The sequence below is a fragment of the Glycine max genome, chromosome 9, assembly GCF_000004515.6.
Source record: "Glycine max cultivar Williams 82 chromosome 9, Glycine_max_v4.0, whole genome shotgun sequence".
Classification (NCBI taxonomy): Eukaryota; Viridiplantae; Streptophyta; class Magnoliopsida; order Fabales; family Fabaceae; genus Glycine; species Glycine max.
This window is the reverse complement of record NC_038245.2, coordinates 1,984,385-2,005,905: the sequence shown is the minus strand read 5'-3', so window position 1 is coordinate 2,005,905 and position 21,521 is coordinate 1,984,385. Positions and strand designations below refer to the sequence as shown.

The following is a 21,521-nucleotide window of genomic DNA, read 5'->3' as shown; positions in this document are numbered from 1 at the left end:
ATATATATAAACTAAGACGTTGAAAAGGGCCCTAAGGCAATGGCCTCATTTGTATTGTCATGGCCAAGGCTCTGATCAAAAGTAACATCTAACATGTAAAATAGACTTCAAACTAAATATAAGTGAGATCTCCATGAGTATTTGTAGTTATTTGTAATGTGCCTATTTGAAAACTACAAAGAGTGAAAACCTTAATCTCCAATGCTTTATAATTTTTTATAATCAATTGTTTCAAAAGTATTTTAATACTTTTTGAATTTAAAAAAAAATAGAATAAAGCATAATTTTTTCTCAATATTATTCAAATATAACCTTATTTAAAATACTTTATGTTTTTATTTTAAAAACAAGTTAATGATATAATTAAGGCAAGTCAATAGTATAATTTAAAAGTTATTTTTGGGATGAACGAGAATATTCCTCAGCCAAAAACTAAAAACTAATCATGTCACTTTTTTAGTGATTATAAGTTATTTTATTATTTAATTCAAAATCAATTATAGAGTCAATACTAAATATGTAAATACTTCTACAAATCACATTAAATTCTAAGTGCATGTTTAATTTACAGTTATAATTATTACATTATTATGACACATAATTCAATGCAATCCAACGAATGATAGTAAAATAAAAACAAAAACAAGAATTCTGATCCTTTTGCCTCAAGTATTTTTGCCTGATTTTCAAACAAGCAATAAGTGATTCAAGGTTGAACCAAACGCACGGTTCTTTACATTGAATGCGTTTCCAAAGCAAAGAAATTCGGCCATTCCCTTGTAAGTAGTAACTGCAAAATTCCCAGTCCATCGAATTTACGTGAATGCACCCATGTATTATTAAATTAATTGACCCAACATACAAAAGCATCAACTTATCAACATTCACATTCAAAACCGCTATAAGATGTAGCATAGCATAGATAATAAATCATGGAAATAGGTGAGAGGTCAAAATCCACTAGAGATATTAATAAGCCTAAATAAGTAAATAATATTGAAAATGGTCCAAAAATTACATTTTCAAACTTCTACAAATTGTGCAATATGGTAGGCACCTATAATAAAACAAACTCCATGCAAAACCAGCTCTGCTATTTGAGATGAATCGCTGGATTTACTTCTTGCCCCCACCAGAAACGTTGAACTTAAAGAATATAATGTCTCCATCTTGGACCACATACGTTTTCCCTTCCTGTTTATACTTTCCAGCAGCCTAAAAGACCACACAATAAAAAAAAAAAGTAGAAGAAAAGGTTAGGTTTTTAAAAGAAGGAAGCAATATACACATATTAGAGTGCAATGGGGAATGCTAGATGTTTGGAAGCACATGGTAGCACAGTACACAAATGAAAAGGTTTCATATGCTGACAGCAACCAATGCACATGCATAGCACATAACCTAAATTCAGTGCATTTAGCATCAAAAGTCAGAAACCCAACAATAAAAAAGAATGAGCACATATAGTCAAACGGACTCCTGTTAAGAAATCCTATGTGTCTGGTGCAAAATAGACAAATACATTTCTTTCTGCAAAGTGCAACACTTTCTACTTAAAATCTTCTTGCAAAAAGCAAGCAGTTACTTTGAGAATTCTAATAGTATATATGGCATTGATAATTTGGTTCCTGAAAATTTTAGAGGCTAAATAGTCTCTGAAAGTTTCCTCCATTTTCCATGTTAGTTATTTCAGAGACTAATTTGTCAATGATACATAATTTTGACGGACTAATTCAGCTAAATGCATAATTCTTTAAGGGACTAATTTAGCATTCATCTTTTTTTTTTTTTATCTTTATTCCTTTCAAAGAAATTTCTGAAAGGAAAGATAGAAACAAAGTCAAAATCTGGTCCTCTCACAAAATTAACACAAGTACAATAAAATTTAGAACAAGACATTTGCACAGTAGTTGCTCTTGTAAAACTGTCACTGGAAGTTTCCAAGAATACATAGATCCACTAGAAAAGAAAATTCGCTACACCAACAAATAACTAACTTCTCAGAAGGTCCTAATACTTTTCTCCAGTCAAATACAACATCTATTATCCTTGCATCACAAACTTTTTTATTTTAATTTCTATATAGTTCATCATTTGTTAAGAAATAGAACCTCCTTCTCTAGACGACCTTCTCCACTGTTCAGAGATTGGCTTAATCCCAAAATAGGACTTTTATGGACTCTTCTGTAAAAGATCCTAATTAAACAGCTGTGTCAATTCAAGTTCCGCTAGATTAAATACTGGCCTCCATCAGAAAAGGAACTAAATACCAATTATTCAGTTTAATTAGACTCTGTTAAAACAATTTCCAAGATAATACCACAAATGCAAGTGCTAAACAAGTTTAAACATACCAATAAAATCATGTAGCTAGGTGAACCTAGATCTAGATACAGAAAAACAGAGCTTGAGCAGATTTCCTCGATCTCAATTTTTAAGACAAATTAACCTAAGCTATTAGACCTGAATTTCAATCTCAACTTGCCCAGGTGAGTAAGGATCTTTCCACACTTTTCCAGCAAATTCTCAAAAAAAATATGGGATATTCCCATATTTTTCTTTGTTTTATCACCACTAGTTATCAATCTGATGCTGGCCAATACAACAACATTTTAGGAAGCAACAGCAATATGTTGCATCAAAAGAATAAATTCATACCTTCACAGCTGACTCACTACCAAGTTCCTTTAGATCCTCAAACTTCATCACCTGAAACAACATTCACGAAGCAGTCACCCAGATCAGTTGTTGCAAGATTGAACATATTAGTTAATACAGAAGTCATTGAAACAGAAAAGATATCTATGGCAAATTGAAAAAAATTAAACGGATCAATTATGATAAGTTAACTATATAACCAGTGAAGAGAACAAAATGCATTGTCAAGTGGAATGGTTATGCCAAATAAAATAGGTCACGAAAATAGTGGCAAGCCGTTTTAAATTTTTAATCATTGACACAAACAGTTCATTTTGCAATTTCAAATAAGAGAATAATGCAGTACCTCTTCCTAATTAGAAAATTAAAACCTGATCAATGATTTTTGAACAGATCTCAATGCATAATCTAACTGTGAACAGTGTAGGTCTTACCATAGACCCAATTTCAAATATCATGGCTTAATTTGATTCTTACCCTTTAGTAAATTCATAGAGTTAATCAGCTTCTTAATGTGCATCATGGAGAAAATATTTAATGCTAAGTTTGGTGTGAAGGAATGGAATGTTGTCTTGTATTCAATCTTGGAATCCAAGGATTCCTATGTTTATTATAAAAAAAGAAAAAGGAATGTAATTCCTATTCTGAATCTCATCCACAAATTTGTGGAATGCTATTGTTCAAAAAAAGGAGATTGGGGAATTCCATATTTTTTAGTCATACAATTTCATTTTCATGCATGTTCTCTAATATATCCTTAAGTAATTCATAAAACAACGCAAGTTACTTCTTAATTTAATATAAAATAGATGATACCAATGGAAAAGTTTTTATGGGTTTATGGTGGTGTAATTTTGTCTTTTAGATATTTGACCTTGGAGTTTTCACCATAGTATAATTTTCATTTCAGATCTATTGGTTTCATTTTTTAAGATAGTTTTTTATGCTAACATTTATCTGAATGTTGTAGCAATATCACAAAGCATATGGCCATAATTAAAACAGATTAATTATAAGAAAAATCATTGAGAAAAAAGTACCATCAAGATTTATTTTATTAAGTCACTTAAAATTTCATCTTAATTAACCTTTTAAAAACTTAGATATTAGTATTATAGGAGTTATAATGTTGGCTTGGTGGTAAAAGAAGGGAGGGAGGAAAAGTTCATAGGTTCAATTCCTCCCGCTACAAAAAAACTAACATTTGCTGATCAAAAAAAGATATTAGTATTATACAACAAAACATATATGAAAAAGTTAATTTTTATTTAATTTTTCTCGTCAGGGATATTTAAGTGATTTACCTCACTTTGGATTCTAATCTATATTATATCCCATGCACCAAACTGCATAATCATTTACCATGGGGCATTTTATTTCTACTGTACCAACGAATGGAATGGGAAAAGGATGCTTATTCCTATTTACTAATTAATTTATTCAATGGAATTGCTCTCTTTGCATCAAAAGTAGCATTAAGTGGTTACCAATTTGCCAAAGGAAACATGGTTGCATCAATTTGAGTTACTCCAGAATGTGTCATGCAGAAAATGGGATGGGCAAACCTAGCTAAGGTCTTGCCCAAACCAAAATGGAAAATTGCATTTCTTTTCAGACGTGCAAAATTGTTCAGAAATTTGGTATTCTTAATCATTTTTTTCTTAAAAAGGGCAACATCCTAAGATTCCCATAGTCATGTTGGGGGATGCAATTGAGCCTTTACAAATAACTTGAATCCATAATCAAAAGGTATAGAATTATAATGACCAATAATTGCAGTCATATGTAGGAGGAAGAATATGGCAGATCAAAATCAAGAAATGTCAAAATTCATGAACTCACCTCAGCACAAATAAATCCTCTTTCAAAATCAGTATGGATAGCCCCTGCAGCTTGGGGAGCCTTTGTTTGGCGTCGAATTTGCCAACACTTAACCTGAGAACACCCAAAAGAATTATTTAATCGATGAAAGGCCACAAATGCCGCGACGTTAGACATGGAGAAAGAATAGAAAAAATTGTTAGTGAATTATTGTAGACATTGCAATCGTCATTATCATACACACAAAAGAAACAGCATCTCAGACACAATGGAACTGTGGAATGGCAGAGTAACAACTATTCTAAATATTAGTTACTTTCTCAGTGCAACATCGCTACTCGACAATCTATGAAATTATCTATGGATGTCAATCTCCTTCATGTGCATAATAAAGGCTAAGTAATTTTATGTGTTCACCAAATGATATTAAGAAGTGATAAATGCACCTTGGGAAAAAAATGAAAAGATTATTTATAGTAATTTTATATATTTATCATTTATCATAACAAAGCTAATTAATTATAGAGTTGTAAATTTTATCTCTAATTCCAATAATAAATCTTTTTTGCATGATAGAATTTATACTTGAGCACAATCTTAACAGTCAACAGCAAAGAAAGTAAAAGAATTATAGTTTAGTGAGGCTGTTGTACAAATATCAGAGCAAATTTATAAAAATTAAGACAACTTTTATCAGTAAGAAAGTAGGTATGCAGATACATTACCTCATCAGGTCCTGCAGTGAAAAAGTAAATGAGATTAATAGCTGAAAATCCAGTCTTTATTATTTTGGTAAGAGCACTGTTGAAATGAAGAATGTAACATGTTAGTAGCATATACAATACAAAATATAATTACATATCAACTCTTCAATGTTAATGAGTATTCAACTAAAATTTGTAGTGAAAAGAGATAAAAGTACTAACAAATAGCAAAGCAATCATAATAAGCTCTTGATGTAGTTATATAATGATCAAAAAGGTACGTGTGTTCAAATTGTTAAAATGGGTCATTGCTGATTCTCAGAACACTTCAAAAGGATAGATACATGCACAGAAGTTCATTTGTGTTTGGATGGGGAGTTTTGAGAGAGGAGTTCAATTTTTAAGAGGTTTAAAATTCTAAAATGCTATACATCAAATGACTTGTTTGGATATCAATCCCATAGAATTTTTAAAATGATGGGGATTTTTTCCAAGTAAGATTAAGGGATTTCAAATAACACCTAAAATGAAAATTTTTAAAATTTGTTCTTTCCCAGCCTCACTGAACTCTTTAACCCCCAAAGCCTTGGTGCACACTCTGTCCCCCCCCCCCCCCTCTTTGTCACCTATTTCTCTCCCCTTCCCTCTTTGTCTCTCTCTTCCACCCCACTAGGTGATAGACTTGTGCCCTGGATCAGCCATTTGATTACTATGGGACTGAGATAGAAGCTAACTGGAATTAAGGGTAGTAACTCATTTTCTAACATGATGATACTCAAAAGTCAAAATAAAGTTGCAAAACTCCAAGAAAGCACATGTACAGTCATACCAACAGCTTTTTATTTTACAAGATGAATAATATTTTTTATAGCAGAAAGAGGAAAGAAAAGTACAAATAAGAAATTCTCCACAAAAAAAGGAGTAAAGAAATAAAGTATATAGCAAAGTTCTGCATTCAAATCTCTCTACAAATATTATTTGCGAGAAGAAAGAAGTGCAATGAGAGGGAATCATGATAAAAATATTGAAAGAAACATTAAGCAGTGTCTTTTACTTTGTTACTTGCAAGTTGCACCCATAACCCCCTCTCCCTTCATGAATCTTGGTACTCCATCAATTAACAGCCCAAAAGCCAGATTTAAAAAAATTAATAATAATGCCCCCACAGAATTACTGAAATCAAAAAACTTGGCAAATATGAGAACAGCAAACAGGTTATTAATAGAACCTTGATCAGTTATTCTTAAATTAATAATTTTACCATGTTTTTAGCCTATTTATTGCCTCATAATCCAGATGACACCTTACCTGAATCTTTTTAATAGTAAAGTCTAATGGTAAATTTCATGCTTTGGTTAGTGGGTTTTGCACGAAAAAGGGTTCAAAGTGATTATTTTGAGTAGAAAATAAGGATTTAAGGGTTTTAGGTAGAGAAGAACTGACAGAAAGACTTGATTATAGCAATTAAAAGAATTGAGTGATTAAATTTGAGGAAAAAGATATCAGGGGATCAAAATCGCACGTTAGCCATAGCAAAGCCACAAAAGAGTTCCTAATTTTGCAATCAAACATTTAACAACAGTACAACAAATACTTTGAACGGACCTTTGTGTTTTGTTCTCCTCACAATACTTAGCAGCTTCATCTGGTGGCATATCTGCAAGATTCCTTTCCAAGGCACAGCTGAAAGGAATAATAGTCTCACCACCGTGCTCTTGGACCCTGAAGATCACAGGTATCCAATGATAATTAAATTTCTTTTTCCACATTACAAGACACCAAGCATTGACAGAATAAAAAGGAAAAACAAAAAAATAAGGCACAATAAGAAAATAAATTATAAATTAGAAGTAAACACTGTTACATAAGGAAAAACAAAAATGTGCCAAATTAGTCAAGATTTTCTTCTACAAGTGGAGAGGTTACACTGCTTTCACGGAAAAGCAGTATGACATTAGTATTCAAATTCAAACAGAAACAATACTATAACCTGCAACCTGCAATATCATTTCAATTTAATAACTACATGAATTGAAATCCATTGTCATGCAGCCAGTTGTGTGGCTGAAGGAACAGAGGTGCTGTTACAGTATTCTGATAAATAAGCTCTCAATCCATAACCTAGTAGTGGTGGATCCCTACTTTAGAGCATATGTGGGATCAACTCAAATCCTAAAAATTCTAGCTCAGCAGTAAGATCAATTTGTCAGCACAAGCTGCTGGGTGCTGATCCACCAGTCATGTGATGTGACTTCTACAGTCTACTTTCCCAATGAGACTTGTACAGTCAGCATCCAATACTTGTCTTCTTTGATGCCACAGAATCATATTTACAGTATTTTTAAAAAAAGTATGATTTTTTTATTTATATGCAAAATTTCATTTTTCTTTTCCAAAAATTGTTTTTTAAAGAAAACATTATAATAGTTAAAACTTGAAAACTGATAATTTTACAAAAGGATATGTAAATTCTTGAAAGATTTGTTGATAGTGTTAGACTGAGCATATGAAAAATATGTAAAATGCAAGTCAGCTATCTTTATAAATTATAATTGATTAGCTGCAATTGTTAGGATGTAATTAGATCAATTAAGCCAGTAATTACTCTTACTTATTTACTGCAAACACTGTATAAATAAAAGAGCTTATGTGTGTAGAAGAGCACATAGTTGCAGTTCAATCTTTCTACTTATAAATAGTTTAGACATATAATTTTAAAATAAATTACAAAGGTGCTCGTGAGATGCACCTCCTGCATTATAACTATAAGAAGATGCCTTCATTAGTTTGCAGTTGCACTCACTCACACCCACTCTTGCACTGTGCTCTTGTTACCTATTGCTGATATGAGTCAAAACCAGGAATGGAATGTTAGGAATGAAAATTGGCATATCCTATGTGCATCAAGCCATAATCGTAGACCAAACATAGAGACATTCTTCCATCCCATCATTTACACCTTGCCAAGAACAAAACGCAATTTTTAGGAAGATCTTTGAAAGGACATCTAAGTTAAGTAGCACAAAATTCAGTACAAAGTGCACACTTGTTGAATACTTTGCACATAAATATATAGAATAATTTGCAGTTTGCACCCAATTTTGGCATCCTTCATACTATTACAAAGGTAGTCATGGAGAGAGACAAGGTTTAAATGATTCATGAAAGAAAGAAAAAGGATATAAAAAATAATAAAATAAAAAACAAACATAAATACATACCATGCATGAATTTTGGGCAGAAACTTGTTCTTTTTTCTTTGGTAATCTTTTTCTGTCATATTAACCTGTGAATGAAATTTAGGTATCAAGAGATAGAAATTTCATATGAATAGATCTTAAGTGCATGACACTAAAGAACAATATGAATTATGGCTTGATGTAACTCCTCACTGACTAGGTAAATACTTTAGAAAGCACCAACATAGAAATGTTATAGGTATGACACAACAAAAATGGCGATAAGGCAACTTCTGAAAATTTTGGAATATCACATGCCCGGGAAAACAAAATTAATAATAAAAATTACTTGGATATGCAAACAAGTCTGCGTGAAAGCATGAGTGAAAGGAAGTCTTCACAGATAAAAGGTTTGTGTGAATTTTGAACGACAGGTTCATAACCCAGAATGGGAGAAGGGAAAGAATTATTACATGAGATATACTGAACCAGATTACTTGATTCGCCAACTTGTGTGGCTACAGATGCCTTTCGATATGAAATAATCAACACGATTTGGATTGGGGGAAGAGGATAAAATGAAATGGAAGGGAATGGAATATAATGGTATTATGTTCCATTGTTTAGATTGGTAAAATGAGGATGGTATATAGTGGAAACTAATGGAACCTATTCCATCCTATTTCATTGTTTACCGTCATTTTTCTTTCACCCCAATTTGGGAGAAATGAGATGGAATTGGAATTTTGTTTCATACCATCATAACATATCCGAACAATGGAATTGAGGTTTTATTCCTTCCATTATGTTCCATTCCACTTCATTCCATTTTAATCCATTTCACTTTTGTCCCATCTCGTTTCATCAATCCAAACATAGATTAAATTTAAGGAAATCATTTTTTTCAAAAGCTCTTTGAGGAAGTTGACAAAAATAAACAATTATTTCTTCAAAATAAGTTGAACCATTCACACACTTACAAACATAATTTGGAGTAAATCACAACAAGCAATCACATAATCAATCTTTTATCCAAGTCATCTGATCATAGTTTGTTGAGCCATATTCAAACAGTGTCAAATTGTATTCAAACATGAAAAAAAATGGAGACATCTCTGAACATATGTCTAGACATATCCCAAAGTTATACAGCACTAATAAGCATTTTTTATTCCCAGAAATAATTTGTAATAAAATACAGTATCAAAAGGCCTACATTACAGCTTACCTCCCCATAAGATATACAGATAATCTACTAACTCAATGATTTCTTGATTAAATACTTTTCATTTGTCAAATAGCACATGCACATATACAATGATGGTTTCATAAACTAGGGTCGTTGGATATATGAAAAGAAAAAGAAGACAAAGTAGAGAAAGGAAGTGAAGGTTAATAACAAAATATCAGCATCAGCTACTTAGTATCATTCTTCCATTTTCATGCCTACTAATAAGAAGCTCAAAGCCATAATAAGAACTGAAAAAACACTACTAGCCAAATTAACATGATGAGGTATTTTTATCTGAAATAGTATCCAACAGGCATTGCTAAGTACTAACTTGTACATAATAAACAATAAGGACTTTTGCACTCCAAAGTCAAACAAATTCCTACTCGGGAGAGAGAACATTACCAAGTATACAACAGGCTTGGCAGTCAGCAACTGAAAGGAATTCAAAATTTCAATATCAGCAGCCTTCCAATCCCCTAGACGTATATCTTTTCCTTCCTCAAGCAATGCCTTCACCTGAAGACATGAAGATTGCCACCATAATTTTCGTAAATGAGAAGAGGAAAAAATGTGAAAGTGACAATTAAGTGATTGCAGAAAAATTACGTGAGGTTACAAGAAAATTGTGCCAGTTTATTTTGGCAAATACAGCAGGTTGCAGGTACGGAGCAAAGTGCAAATTATATAAATATACAAAACAAAAGATGGCCATTTCATTAATGGGGGTAAAAATGAATCATATAATGCTCAGAAGATAAAGTCAAACCCTTTGACAACATTCAAGCTCGATTTTTAACTGTTTGTCATTGCTCCTCTTCATGCTTTTCTCAATATCTTCTATCTTTCTTTCCATGAATTCAATATCCTGGCATGATATGCAAAGGGAGGAAGGCTTAGAAGTTATGTTACAGTATACAAACAGATCAATCAAACAGGTATAAGTTTTATATTTACATAAAAGAATAAATTCATTAAGATGAAAAGAAGAAATTACAACAAAATGGAGGATGAGAGATCCTCCTTTTATCCTCCTTAATGCTAAAAAAAGGTCAAACAAAGAAGAAAACTGATATAATGGAGCAAAGCAACCCAATTGCTCCATATATCTGTTAGGAAACCCCCCTTAATAGAGCACATGCTTTGCAAACTATCAATAAAAATCATGTTTCATCAAACAAAATAAAACAATTGTTGGTTCAAAACCCACTTTTTTACAACAAATTAAAGTTGCTAATTATGCATACCTTCAGCCGCAATTCTTCAGTAATGACCTCTAAATCCCTGACTGGGTCAACAGTATCATCAACGTGAATAATGTCCGGATCCTCAAATGCACCTAAACAAGCAGCAAGGGTCTAGGTTAATAACTCCCAAATTGACATCACAGTGTCATAAATTCATAATGCAGCACTGACAAAAAAAGTGTGCAGAGAAGATTAGGCATCAGCTTACGTAAAACATGGAAAATGCCATCTACAGCACGGATGTGAGATAAAAAACTATTCCCCAATCCTTGCCCCTGATGAGCACCTCGGACCAATCCAGCTATGTCATGGATTTCTAAGAAAGCCGAGACCTGAGGTTACAATGCCAACAAACACGCCACGATACAGGAAGGAATGACTAATCCATCAATAACAAACATTTAACATAAGATGTCAAGTGCAACAAATATATTTAAAAGTTGGAATCAGCTTGAGTGTAAGCTAACTAACAGATTAACAAAAAGTGAACTTCAATTAACAAGGCCACCACAGATTCACTAATAACAAAAAGTGAACTTCCATTACATACCTCACTTTTTGGCTTGAATAATTGGCAAAGCCACTCGAACCGTTCATCGGGTACATTGACCCGTGCCTCATTAGGCTCAATGGTGCAAAAGGGGAAGTTCTCAGCAGGTATTGCCAACTTGGTGAGAGTATTAAAGAGAGTAGACTTTCCAACATTTGGCAAGCCAACCTGAACAAGGAAGGAACAATAACTAACATGAAAAACTAAAGTTTTCAATTCACTGACTCAATCAAGCATTTAAAAAAAAACAAAGGGACAGCAACTAAATGTTCACAGTTCAGTTCCAATGCATAACAACTATTATCTGACACTATCATATAAAAATCAGCAAGTTGGAAACAAAAAATCAATCAAAAGCATGAAGGGGGTGCTGAAAGAGGGAGGACCCAGTTTTGTAATTGCAAAAGGGTAGGTGAGAATAGTGTCAAAATCCAAAGTTTGTGGATTTGGAGAGAGAATAGGAACCATACAATGCCAATTTTGAGGTGAGAAGAGAATCGACCGAGGATGGGTCGCTCAGCTGGAGCTTCCTTGGATTTGGCAGATTTGGGAGGCATTTTTTGCGGCGAAGGGTTTCGGTTCCGATGAAGTACGAGAGAGAGAGGGTCTTAGAAATCTCAAGTCCGTGCCTTGTAGGGTTTTGTATGAAGGGAAAGCCAAACAAGATGCTCACTGTATTCTATATAAAGTAGATAGTGACTTTTGTTCCTATGTAATTTGTGATAAATGAAATTATTAACGATGACTTTTGTTCCTATGTAATTTGTGATAAATGAAATTATTAATGATGAAAATATAAAATTTAATTATCTAATAATTAGTACGAATTACAAATGCATCTCAACTATATCTGGACAAATAAATTACGATTAATTATTATTATTATTAATGTGTTTATAATTTAATATTCTCATTTATTTAATACTTATGTAATATATTTTTTAAATTATCTTTTAATATATATATTTTTATTATTTTGATTTTTTTATCAAATTTTAATCTTTGTTATTAAATTTTTTTTATCTTATATCTTATAATTTTATCAAATTTTTACTAAATTTTTCATTTTTAATCTTTAAAATTATTCAATATCTCAATTCTAACTTAAGTACTCTTGCATTTAGATTCAAAATAATATATAGCGAGTTTTGAGTAGAAAAAATACAATTGGTCGCAAGACCAAAATTATTTATTTATTTTTTTAAAAAAATAATTTAATCAACTATTTTTTAAAAAAGTCTCACAAAATTTAATCAATTGAGTTACCCATTAAAAAAATAAAAGTATTTTATTTCTTGAAATTTTTTGTTTTTTCCATTAATTATTAATCTTTATTACGTACTCTTCCACGGTATGTTAAATAGAATGTAAGGCCATTGCACTCTCTAAATCAGCGAGAGATGCAACTCTAAATAAACCTCTGTACTAGTTTTTTTTTTTTTTGAAGTTAACCTATGTATTAGTTTAAATATTATTATATTTTTTAGTTAAATTTATTTGAATTCTTTATTTGTTAGTAACTGTTCTCATTTTATTCATATTATGTATAATAAGTATTCTCTCGGGTGGAAGCACATAAGGTTTATCCAAGGGATTCTTTAATATTTGAGGTATATATATTATCGATTAAGAAAAAAGATTTATAATTCTCTCTATCTAGATTAAATTTTGTGAGACTTTTTTTTAAAAAAAATAGTTGATTAAATTTTTTTAAAAAATAAATAAATAAATTTTGCCACGCGTCTGGTTATGTTTTTTCTACTCAAAAACTCGACATATTATTTTCAATCTAAATATAAGGGTACTTAAGTTGGAATTGAGATATGAAATAATTTTAAAGATTAAAAGTGAGAAATTTAGTAAGAATTAGATAAAATTATAAGATATAAGATAAAAAAAAATTAATAGCAAGGATTAAGGTTTGACAAGGAAATCAAAATAATAAAAAAAAATATATTAAAAGGCAATTTAAAAAATATATTGCATAAGTACTAAAAGATTAGGAACAATAAATTACAAACGCATAATAATAATAATAATTAGTTACAATCCATTATTAATGTCCAGATATATTTGTCTCACTTTTTTATACTTTCCGGAACTAAATTTTATATTTACATCTTCTAGGGACACATTTGTCAATGAAATGAGAAACAAAAAGTCAAGAAAATATTATGATAAATATGCCCTTATGTTGACAATCCATGTTGACAATCATTTCACTGATAAATTTGTCCCTCCGTGTCATGTAGGTTATTTTATTAGCGGTGACAGATGAAAGTTAACGACATGATATATTTGTTACACTTTTTACACTTTCAAAGACTAAAATTTGCATTTTTATCTTTTATGGACATATTTGTCAACGAATTATACATTAAGGGACAAAAGTAACTATTTACCCTTTTATTTACTTATTTTTTATGTTAATTGTTCCAATGTTATTGATTCGGTCTGGTTTGTTAGGTTAGAGGTTGATCCAGTAAATCATCTTCATTTGCATGACTTGATTCATAATAAAAAAAATCTATATAATTTTATAATATATAACATTGTAAAATTAAAATTTAAAGTGTATTAAAATTTAACGTATTTAAAAGTATAGTTATGAGTTTCTTTAAAAGTTTAAACATGCAATATATTTTTTTTTAGAATTTAGCACAAACAACCTTAAATTAAATTTTAATATATCTATTATTATTGTACAATGACATACATAATCTAATAACACACAAATTAGTAAAAAAAAATAGAAAATGACAATAATTTTATAATTTTAAATTTTAAGATAAGGCTATGTTTGGTATATATATATAATCAACACAATTGTAAGTTATAAATTGAAATTCTAGTATGAGTGATGTTGTTTAATTGTAAAAGCAAAAAATAATTAAAAGATGCATGACTCATTAAGTCAATCAATTCATTGAGTCACTAGCTCGATACTGAATCATACCAAATCAAATCGAGTCACATGCATAACCCATCTAACATGTGATTTGGACCAATTGGGTGTCTAATTCTCAGGATAATGGGTTGATCTTACCAATATGAGTCAGGTCCAATAACTATTGTTTGCTCGTACTTTTTTATAAAAAAAAATATTTCAAAATTTTGATGTAAGTTTCATTTAAATCATTTGTTTATTCCTTACATTGCACAGATAAAAAAATTATTAATAATAATACTTGCATATTTGATTATATAATTTTTTAATGGATCTTCTAAACTTTTAAAATTGTCATATTTTAGCTATGTTCGACAAGACTAGCTCAAAAACTAATTCATAGTTGAAAATTAAAAATGAAAATACTAACTTATTAAATTATAAATGTTTGATAAAATTAATTGTTGAAATAACTAGAAAGTGTAAAAATGACAAAAAAAATCATGATTTGATTAAAAATAGTAATTAGGAAAATAAATAAACATATTAATGATAAAAAATATAAGAAAATATAAAAAATTATAGGCTAATGTTTTAAAAAGTAATACTTCAAACTTTTCAACTAAAAAAAACTTATCAAACAATCAATCAAAATTTTCCGACCGTCAGTAAAAAAAATTAAAAATTAACTAAAATAATTTATCAGACATAACCTCTATTATTTTTTTGAACTAACAAATCATTAGTTTAAATGACACTAAGTTTAACCTCTTAAATAATCTCATATATATATATATATATATATATATATCATGCTCTAATGAATATATTTTTTTAAATATATTTTTTTGTTTGTAGGTCTTAAAAATAAGTATACTACTCACACGTTTTATTTCAAATGAGTTAATGTTGTAAAAAATATATATTTCATCTCTCAAATGGTTGATTACTTAAATATGCTCGTTTTGGAAAATATTTCTATTTCCCCGACCTTGCAGTTCTTAAACGAATGGCTCCATGTTCATCGAAATATTTCATAAGCAAACACGATGCAGCAAACAACGACTCTCACTTGGTGAGACATTGATGCAGCGATTTTCAACGAGCAAAAGTGTTTTCGGAGTTGAACTTTGCATTAAAGATTTGCGTTGCCTGAAGTTGGATGAAGTAGCTTCCGCGTATGGTTCACTCATAAACAAACACACTCTAAGTGTAAAGCAGTTATGATTAGTTTTTCAAAAATTATAATTGTACAACAAAATCTTACAAGATACAGAAAGAAAGAGAAAAAAGATTTTGAAATATAATAAATAAAATAATAGAGAAATAAAAATATAAAATAATGTTATATAAATTATTATACATGTATCATATTTCTTAATTTTTCAAACTCCATGATAAGTTTTGTAAGACAAACAAATCAAGTGAACTATTCTTCAGTTAAGTCTTCTAAGTTTAATGTTGGAAACCATGTTTTGTAAGACAAACAAATCAAGTGAACTATTCTTTAGTCAAGTCTTCTAAGTTTAATGTTGGAAACCTTGCGTTTTAGCGTATTACAAATTGTATCTTTGCACTTTTTTTTTTGAATGATATGAAATAAATATATTTTATCTAAAAAAATCATTGTATTATTTTTAAAGTTATTATTAAAAAAATAAACAAATTAATTGACAATTTGTGATTGAATAAATACAAATATTATGTGTACATTTTAATTAAATTCATACTAATAACTTATTTCCTTACCAAACACATTCATCAATGGATGTTATTTCAAAAAGTATTGAGTTTTATTAATCTTTAGTACACAACTACATTAAATATACTCAGAGGGAAACATCAGAGGTAGTCACTTGCTACTCATCTAGTGCCTACCCGTTATTCATGCAAATTTTCATTAAGCCTTAAGTGGATACTTGCGAACTATTGGGGCTCACCCCTTAGGCCTCTCATATTACACACTCTAAAATGATATCAAAGGTGGTTTCTGATCCTGAGACCACGCTTTCGCTAGTCCTCGCTACACTAAATTTAAATAAAATTATATCCCACAGGTAATAGGTACGGTAGGTACAAGTACCACGTCCATTTGCGCCCTATTAACAAATGGTTAGTAAAAATACGTATATACGTTACCTGTTGATACTAGTTAAAGATACTTATTTACTATCCAACTTTATTCGTGAATATTTGAAGGTACAGATTATTTTTTTCCATTCCTAATTAGGAGATCAACTTTTTTTTATGATATAAAGGAGCTAATGCCCAAAACAACAAAACAAAACTACGCAACAGTTACTAAGCTTGTCTCCTCACAAAATCTAACTTACAGGTCATAGATACTAGAAGCTTTTTACATTCAACAATAATAACTCCAGTTTCTAACTCATCTGGTGAAGGCTTAGAAATTCTGTCCACAGCAGACTTGTAAAATTGTTCAATTATTTAGGGAGACAAAATTGATGCAACAATTCTTAAGTGATTTATTTATATTTTTTGGTCTAAGTTTGAAAAGAAGGAGATGTACGCACTATGTGTTCCGTGATAATTTTGATTGCAATCACTTTGTTGTTTTTTTTTTAATTTTTTTTATCAAGCAATGATTTTGTTTATTTCAAATAGGTTAGTATTGTTTGATCAAAAACTACTAGCCAATCAAGTAATTGCAATCAAAATTATCACAAAACACATCACTATAAGGTGAATTTAATTATGTTATGTGGTGCAAATACTTTAGGTTGCTTCACAATGGTAGTTTTTATATCGAAATTCAATTTTATATATATGCACGTCTTGTTTTATGGTAATCTTCTCCAATTGAAGGCACATGAAACTTCAATAGCATGTACATCTCTCCCTCTTTTAACCTAGATCGAAAGATATTGATAAGATGCTTGAGAATTGTGGCATCAATTTTATCTTTATAATTGAACAATTCCTAACTTATATTTGGTTATAAAGTGTGAAATAAAAATAACATATTTCTTTATAAGCAAATAATGTCATTCGAACATTTTTTTTAATAAAAAATATCAAATATATTCTTAATAAAAAATATTTTACGTTAGAAATTAAAATCATATGCGATTGTTTAATTTGAGCACTTAATATAAGTTTTGTCCCTTTGAAAGCGTGCACTAAACTAAAGCAGATGACACAATCCGAATGCTGATTTTAAAGACAAATTGAAATACATAATTTACAGCATTGACCAGTGATAACATTCTAACTAGCTTTCAAGAAGCAAGATCCAGGAATACAATTTAATTGCATACTCAATAGAAAACCAGAGCATATCACAAATTTTGGTACCAGTTTTAGACAAAATGTTGATAATAACTTGCCCATTGCACAACCATGTATACAAAAATCAGCTTAAAAATAGTAACAATAAACTTCAATAGTTGAATTCAATAAAACAAATAGAAAGAATATGTAGAGCATATATTAGCTATAAGGGTCATTCATTCATAGGTTCTTCAATTCTTCAATCAATGGTGTGACTGACTAGCATTCAGAAATCACTGAACTCAAAATGCATCATCATTAATTTCTCTAACTCCTCTTGTTCTGGACTCAATCAGATTCAGCTGTGTGTTTGTGATCAAAACCAACTTCTTCATCTTGACTTGAAGGCTCATGCACCATTTCTAGACCTCCATCTTTTGGACCTCTCAAAGCATGATCATTAGAGAAGGAAGTTTCTGTAGTGCCCATGTTGAGCCAAGCTTCATGCAGTTGCAAGACATACTCCAAGTGCCATAACACCTCTCCCATGGTGGGGCGGCTCTTACCATCGTCAGCAAGACATTTTTCTGCTATCTCTCCATACTTTGCCAATGATTCCGGACAATAGTTTCCTCTAAGAAGAGAGTCAATGATTGTCTCAAGTGATCTTTGCCTTTGCCATCTCATTGCCCATTCTGCAAGGTTGATCTGATCCTTAGGTAAGGTGGGGTTTATCACAGCTCTAGCACAAACAACTTCAAACAACACAACACCAAAGGAGTATACATCAGACTTCTCAGTCAATTGCTGCCTTCTGAAGTACTCGGGGTCTAGATAACCAAAACTTCCTTTCACAGCCGTGCTAACGTGGGTGTGTTCAAAGGCTGGTCCGTCTTTTGACAACCCAAAATCAGCCATTTTGGCTACAAAGTTCTCATCTAGCAGTATATTGGTTGTCTTGACATCCCTGTGAATGATTCCTCGGTCGGCTCCTGTGTGAAGGTAGTGAAGTCCCCTTGCAGCACCGATGCACACTTCTAGACGCTGCTTCCAAGATAGAGGAGGAAGATCACTCCCAAAGAGGTGGCTTCTAAGTGTTCCATTTGCCATGTACTCATAAACCAAGATCATTTCATTCTTCTCTTCACAGAAACCAATTAAGGACACCAAATGCCTGTGTCTGAGTTTGGACAGCATCTCGATTTCTGTCTCAAATTCAGCCAGGCCTTGCTCAGACTGGGGGTTGGCGCGCTTAATAGCCACAGGAACACCATCTTCAACCTCCCCCTTATACACCTTACCAAAGCCTCCAACTCCAATTACCAAACTGTCATCGAAGTTGTTAGTCGCAGCATTGATTTCTGCCAATGTAAACTTCTTGCCAACTCTTGTTGAGCCCACAGATCCATAAGGCTTTTGAGTACCTGCTGATCCCTTCGCACCAACCGTGCTGTTCACAGCAGCCCCTCCATAGAGGAACAATGGTCTCCAACCCTGAGGGTTGTTCTTGGTATCACTTGATTGTTTCTTCCTGCCGTTACAGAAACAGAAAACAAGACCAACTATAAGTGCAACTATAGCTACAGAAGCTACACCTGCTCCAACTCCCACCCAAATAGCTCTTGCTTTTGATTTGTTTCCTGAATTGCCACCTAAGTCAAACCTCTCCACATAGGCAAGATTCCCGTTTCGACTAAGCTTGAAAACCTCCAGACCATTCAGGAGAGCATCAGTTCCTGCAGCACCAGCAGCCGTGTCAGGACCAAGTTGAACCCAAACAGTGTCAATCCTCGGCGACACAGGATCAAAATAGTCCTGGTGATACGCTTTATTCATCCCTCCCGCGCGCACAAACACATCAACATTATCTGCAGCTGTCTTATTGTTTATGTAGATCCTAAATATCCTCTCGTTGGCCTTGTCATAAACCAGCTCACAGAAATGTAAACGGACCAGATAATCAAAGTCGGGATCCACTTCAAATTTCCATGACATGTTGAACCTTTTGTCCAAGACTTCAGTGTTGGACATTGCCCTTGCAGTTTCATAGACAAGGAGAGGAGCCACCGCAGTATCATTCACAGAAGCATATGTAATGTTAGAACTGTTCTTAATTCCAGAACCAGCATTTTCTGTGATCATATAGCCAGAATCCACTTCCCAAGTTCTCCAAAGATCATGATCCTGATTGGACTGAATCTCAGGACCACCAACATTTAACCTATACATAGTCTCCATCCCTCGTCCCGGCAAATTCATGTTTCCACCACTTCCACCAACTCTACTAACTGAGCCAGCAAAAAGCTCACCCGCAACTGGGACAATTTCAATGGCATTGATGAAGCCAAAGGAGCTTCTGGTTGGAACAAACTCAATCAAAAGCATATCCCCATTGACAGCCACAATATATTCCTTGACCAAGAACAATGAACTAGCATTCCTTCCAGAATTCAGCAAGTTCATATTCTTGTGGGATATCTTGCCTGGAACATCAAACTCTGACAACAGTTTCAGACTATTGACCACAACACCAAATGAGGACTCATTCACATTGTAGTCATCAGTCTCAAAGGGGCAGAAATGGAACCTAACAAAGTAGTTTCCCTGAACATCTTTGAATGTGTAATTCAAAGGAGAGTTGAAAATCCTGGCAGTTTTATAGAGAGAATCATAGATTGAACTGCCACTTGATGTAGAAGTGGAAACAACAACACTAGGGGAACTTAGGGTGACATTGTTATCAGTGGCCATGTCCCCCACCCATCTCCTACCATCCACATTCACAGAAGAATCTGAACCACAATTCAAGAGAATAGACTTTGGTTGACCATTTACAGTGCTCACTGTCAAAGACACCATCACCAAAAGCAGCACAACAAAGTGTCCCTCCCCAAGAACACTCCCCATTGTAACAGTTCCACCAACAACAAGACCTTTGAATTATCTTGTTTAACAAAAGAAGCAAAATTTGTCAAGGGGAAGCTAAAAAAAACAGACAGAGAAAAAGAAAACAACACAGACCCAGAAAGCCAACACTTCCCAATCACATAAACAACCTCGTATTTTCCAAGATCTTGAACAAGGAAGCATGAAAGTTGAAGCCTTTATGGGAAACTAGGCAAAAACAATCTTCTGGGGCATGTGAACGTCCATTTTTCCACACCATGGGAGACACTACAATACAAAGAGATGAAAAAGGAAAACCCACCTCCAGCTTTTGCTGAACACAATCAAGTCAATCTCTGCAACAAACGCAACACAGCAAGGAACTCAGATCTGAAGTTGAAGAAGGGGCAAAGGGACCAAAGCAAAAGGAGTGGCAATGCACTATGAATGACAAAAAAGCCAAGAACTTAGCTAAGTTTGTGATATCATCCAGAGAAAAATACTAGAAAAAAATAAGAGATGTCACCCAAAATGGGCACTTTCCTGAATAAACAAACAAGGAAATCAGAACATGGGTGTGGTTGGAAACAGATTGGAAAAACTGCATTTCATCTGTGTGCTTGGTTTTTGTATCTTTTACAATAAGCCAAGATTCTGAGACTATTTAATTGGTACTTTATCTTTATTTATTTATTCTTCTTCTAACTTATGTGCCATAATTGGTAACAGGAGCAAAATTTTCCCTTGATTTGATTTGACGTCTAAAAGGTTTAGGTTAAACTTTTTTGTAACGATCTAATTTACATTGTTTATTATCGAATGTTTATTAAATTGTGAAGAAAATAGCTAATGTACTGTTTTTTTTTTTTTACTTTATTGTCTAAGTACAAATAGTTATATATAATAAGATTATTGATTTTTATAATTATTAATTTAAAAGTTGTACGTATCGTGAAAATTCTGATTGAGTATATTTTTTTATAATAATTAAGAAAAGGAATCATAAATAAGTCATTTTGAGTAGATTTGTTCAATATAGGTGAAAACAAAGAAATCTTATATTATCATAGCAATCCTTCTAGTTGTAGTATATAAATTTGATGCTAATCCATTGGATAAATATTTAT

General features: G+C 32.0%; 2 protein-coding genes across 2 annotated transcripts; both read right to left on the bottom strand.

Moving 5' to 3' along the window:
- Positions 1-889: 889 nt before the first annotated feature.
- On the bottom strand, positions 890-12,017 carry LOC100793501 (obg-like ATPase 1-like). Its single transcript, NM_001255591.2, is given in 12 exon segments — positions 890-1,215; positions 2,659-2,709; positions 4,501-4,593; positions 5,205-5,280; positions 6,789-6,905; positions 8,405-8,469; positions 9,999-10,112; positions 10,363-10,461; positions 10,841-10,932; positions 11,049-11,172; positions 11,391-11,558; positions 11,861-12,017. Coding segments are annotated over 12 exon segments (1,185 nt in total). The 5' UTR covers positions 11,948-12,017; the 3' UTR covers positions 890-1,116.
- Positions 12,018-17,529: 5,512 nt separating this feature from the next.
- On the bottom strand, positions 17,530-21,048 carry LOC100791403 (probable receptor-like protein kinase At1g30570). Its single transcript, XM_006586778.4, has 2 exons — positions 20,565-21,048; positions 17,530-20,452 (listed from the first exon to the last, which is right to left on the bottom strand). The coding sequence occupies exon 2, from the start codon at positions 20,413-20,415 to the stop codon at positions 17,857-17,859; it is 2,559 nt and encodes an 852-aa protein (XP_006586841.1). The 5' UTR covers positions 20,416-20,452; positions 20,565-21,048; the 3' UTR covers positions 17,530-17,856.
- Positions 21,049-21,521: the final 473 nt, after the last annotated feature.

What these genes read in the sequence shown, in the direction of transcription:
- LOC100791403 (XM_006586778.4), bottom strand. Translation starts at nt 20,415, where the DNA reads ATGGGGAGTGTTCTTGGGGAGGGACACTTTGTTGTGCTGCTTTTGGTG.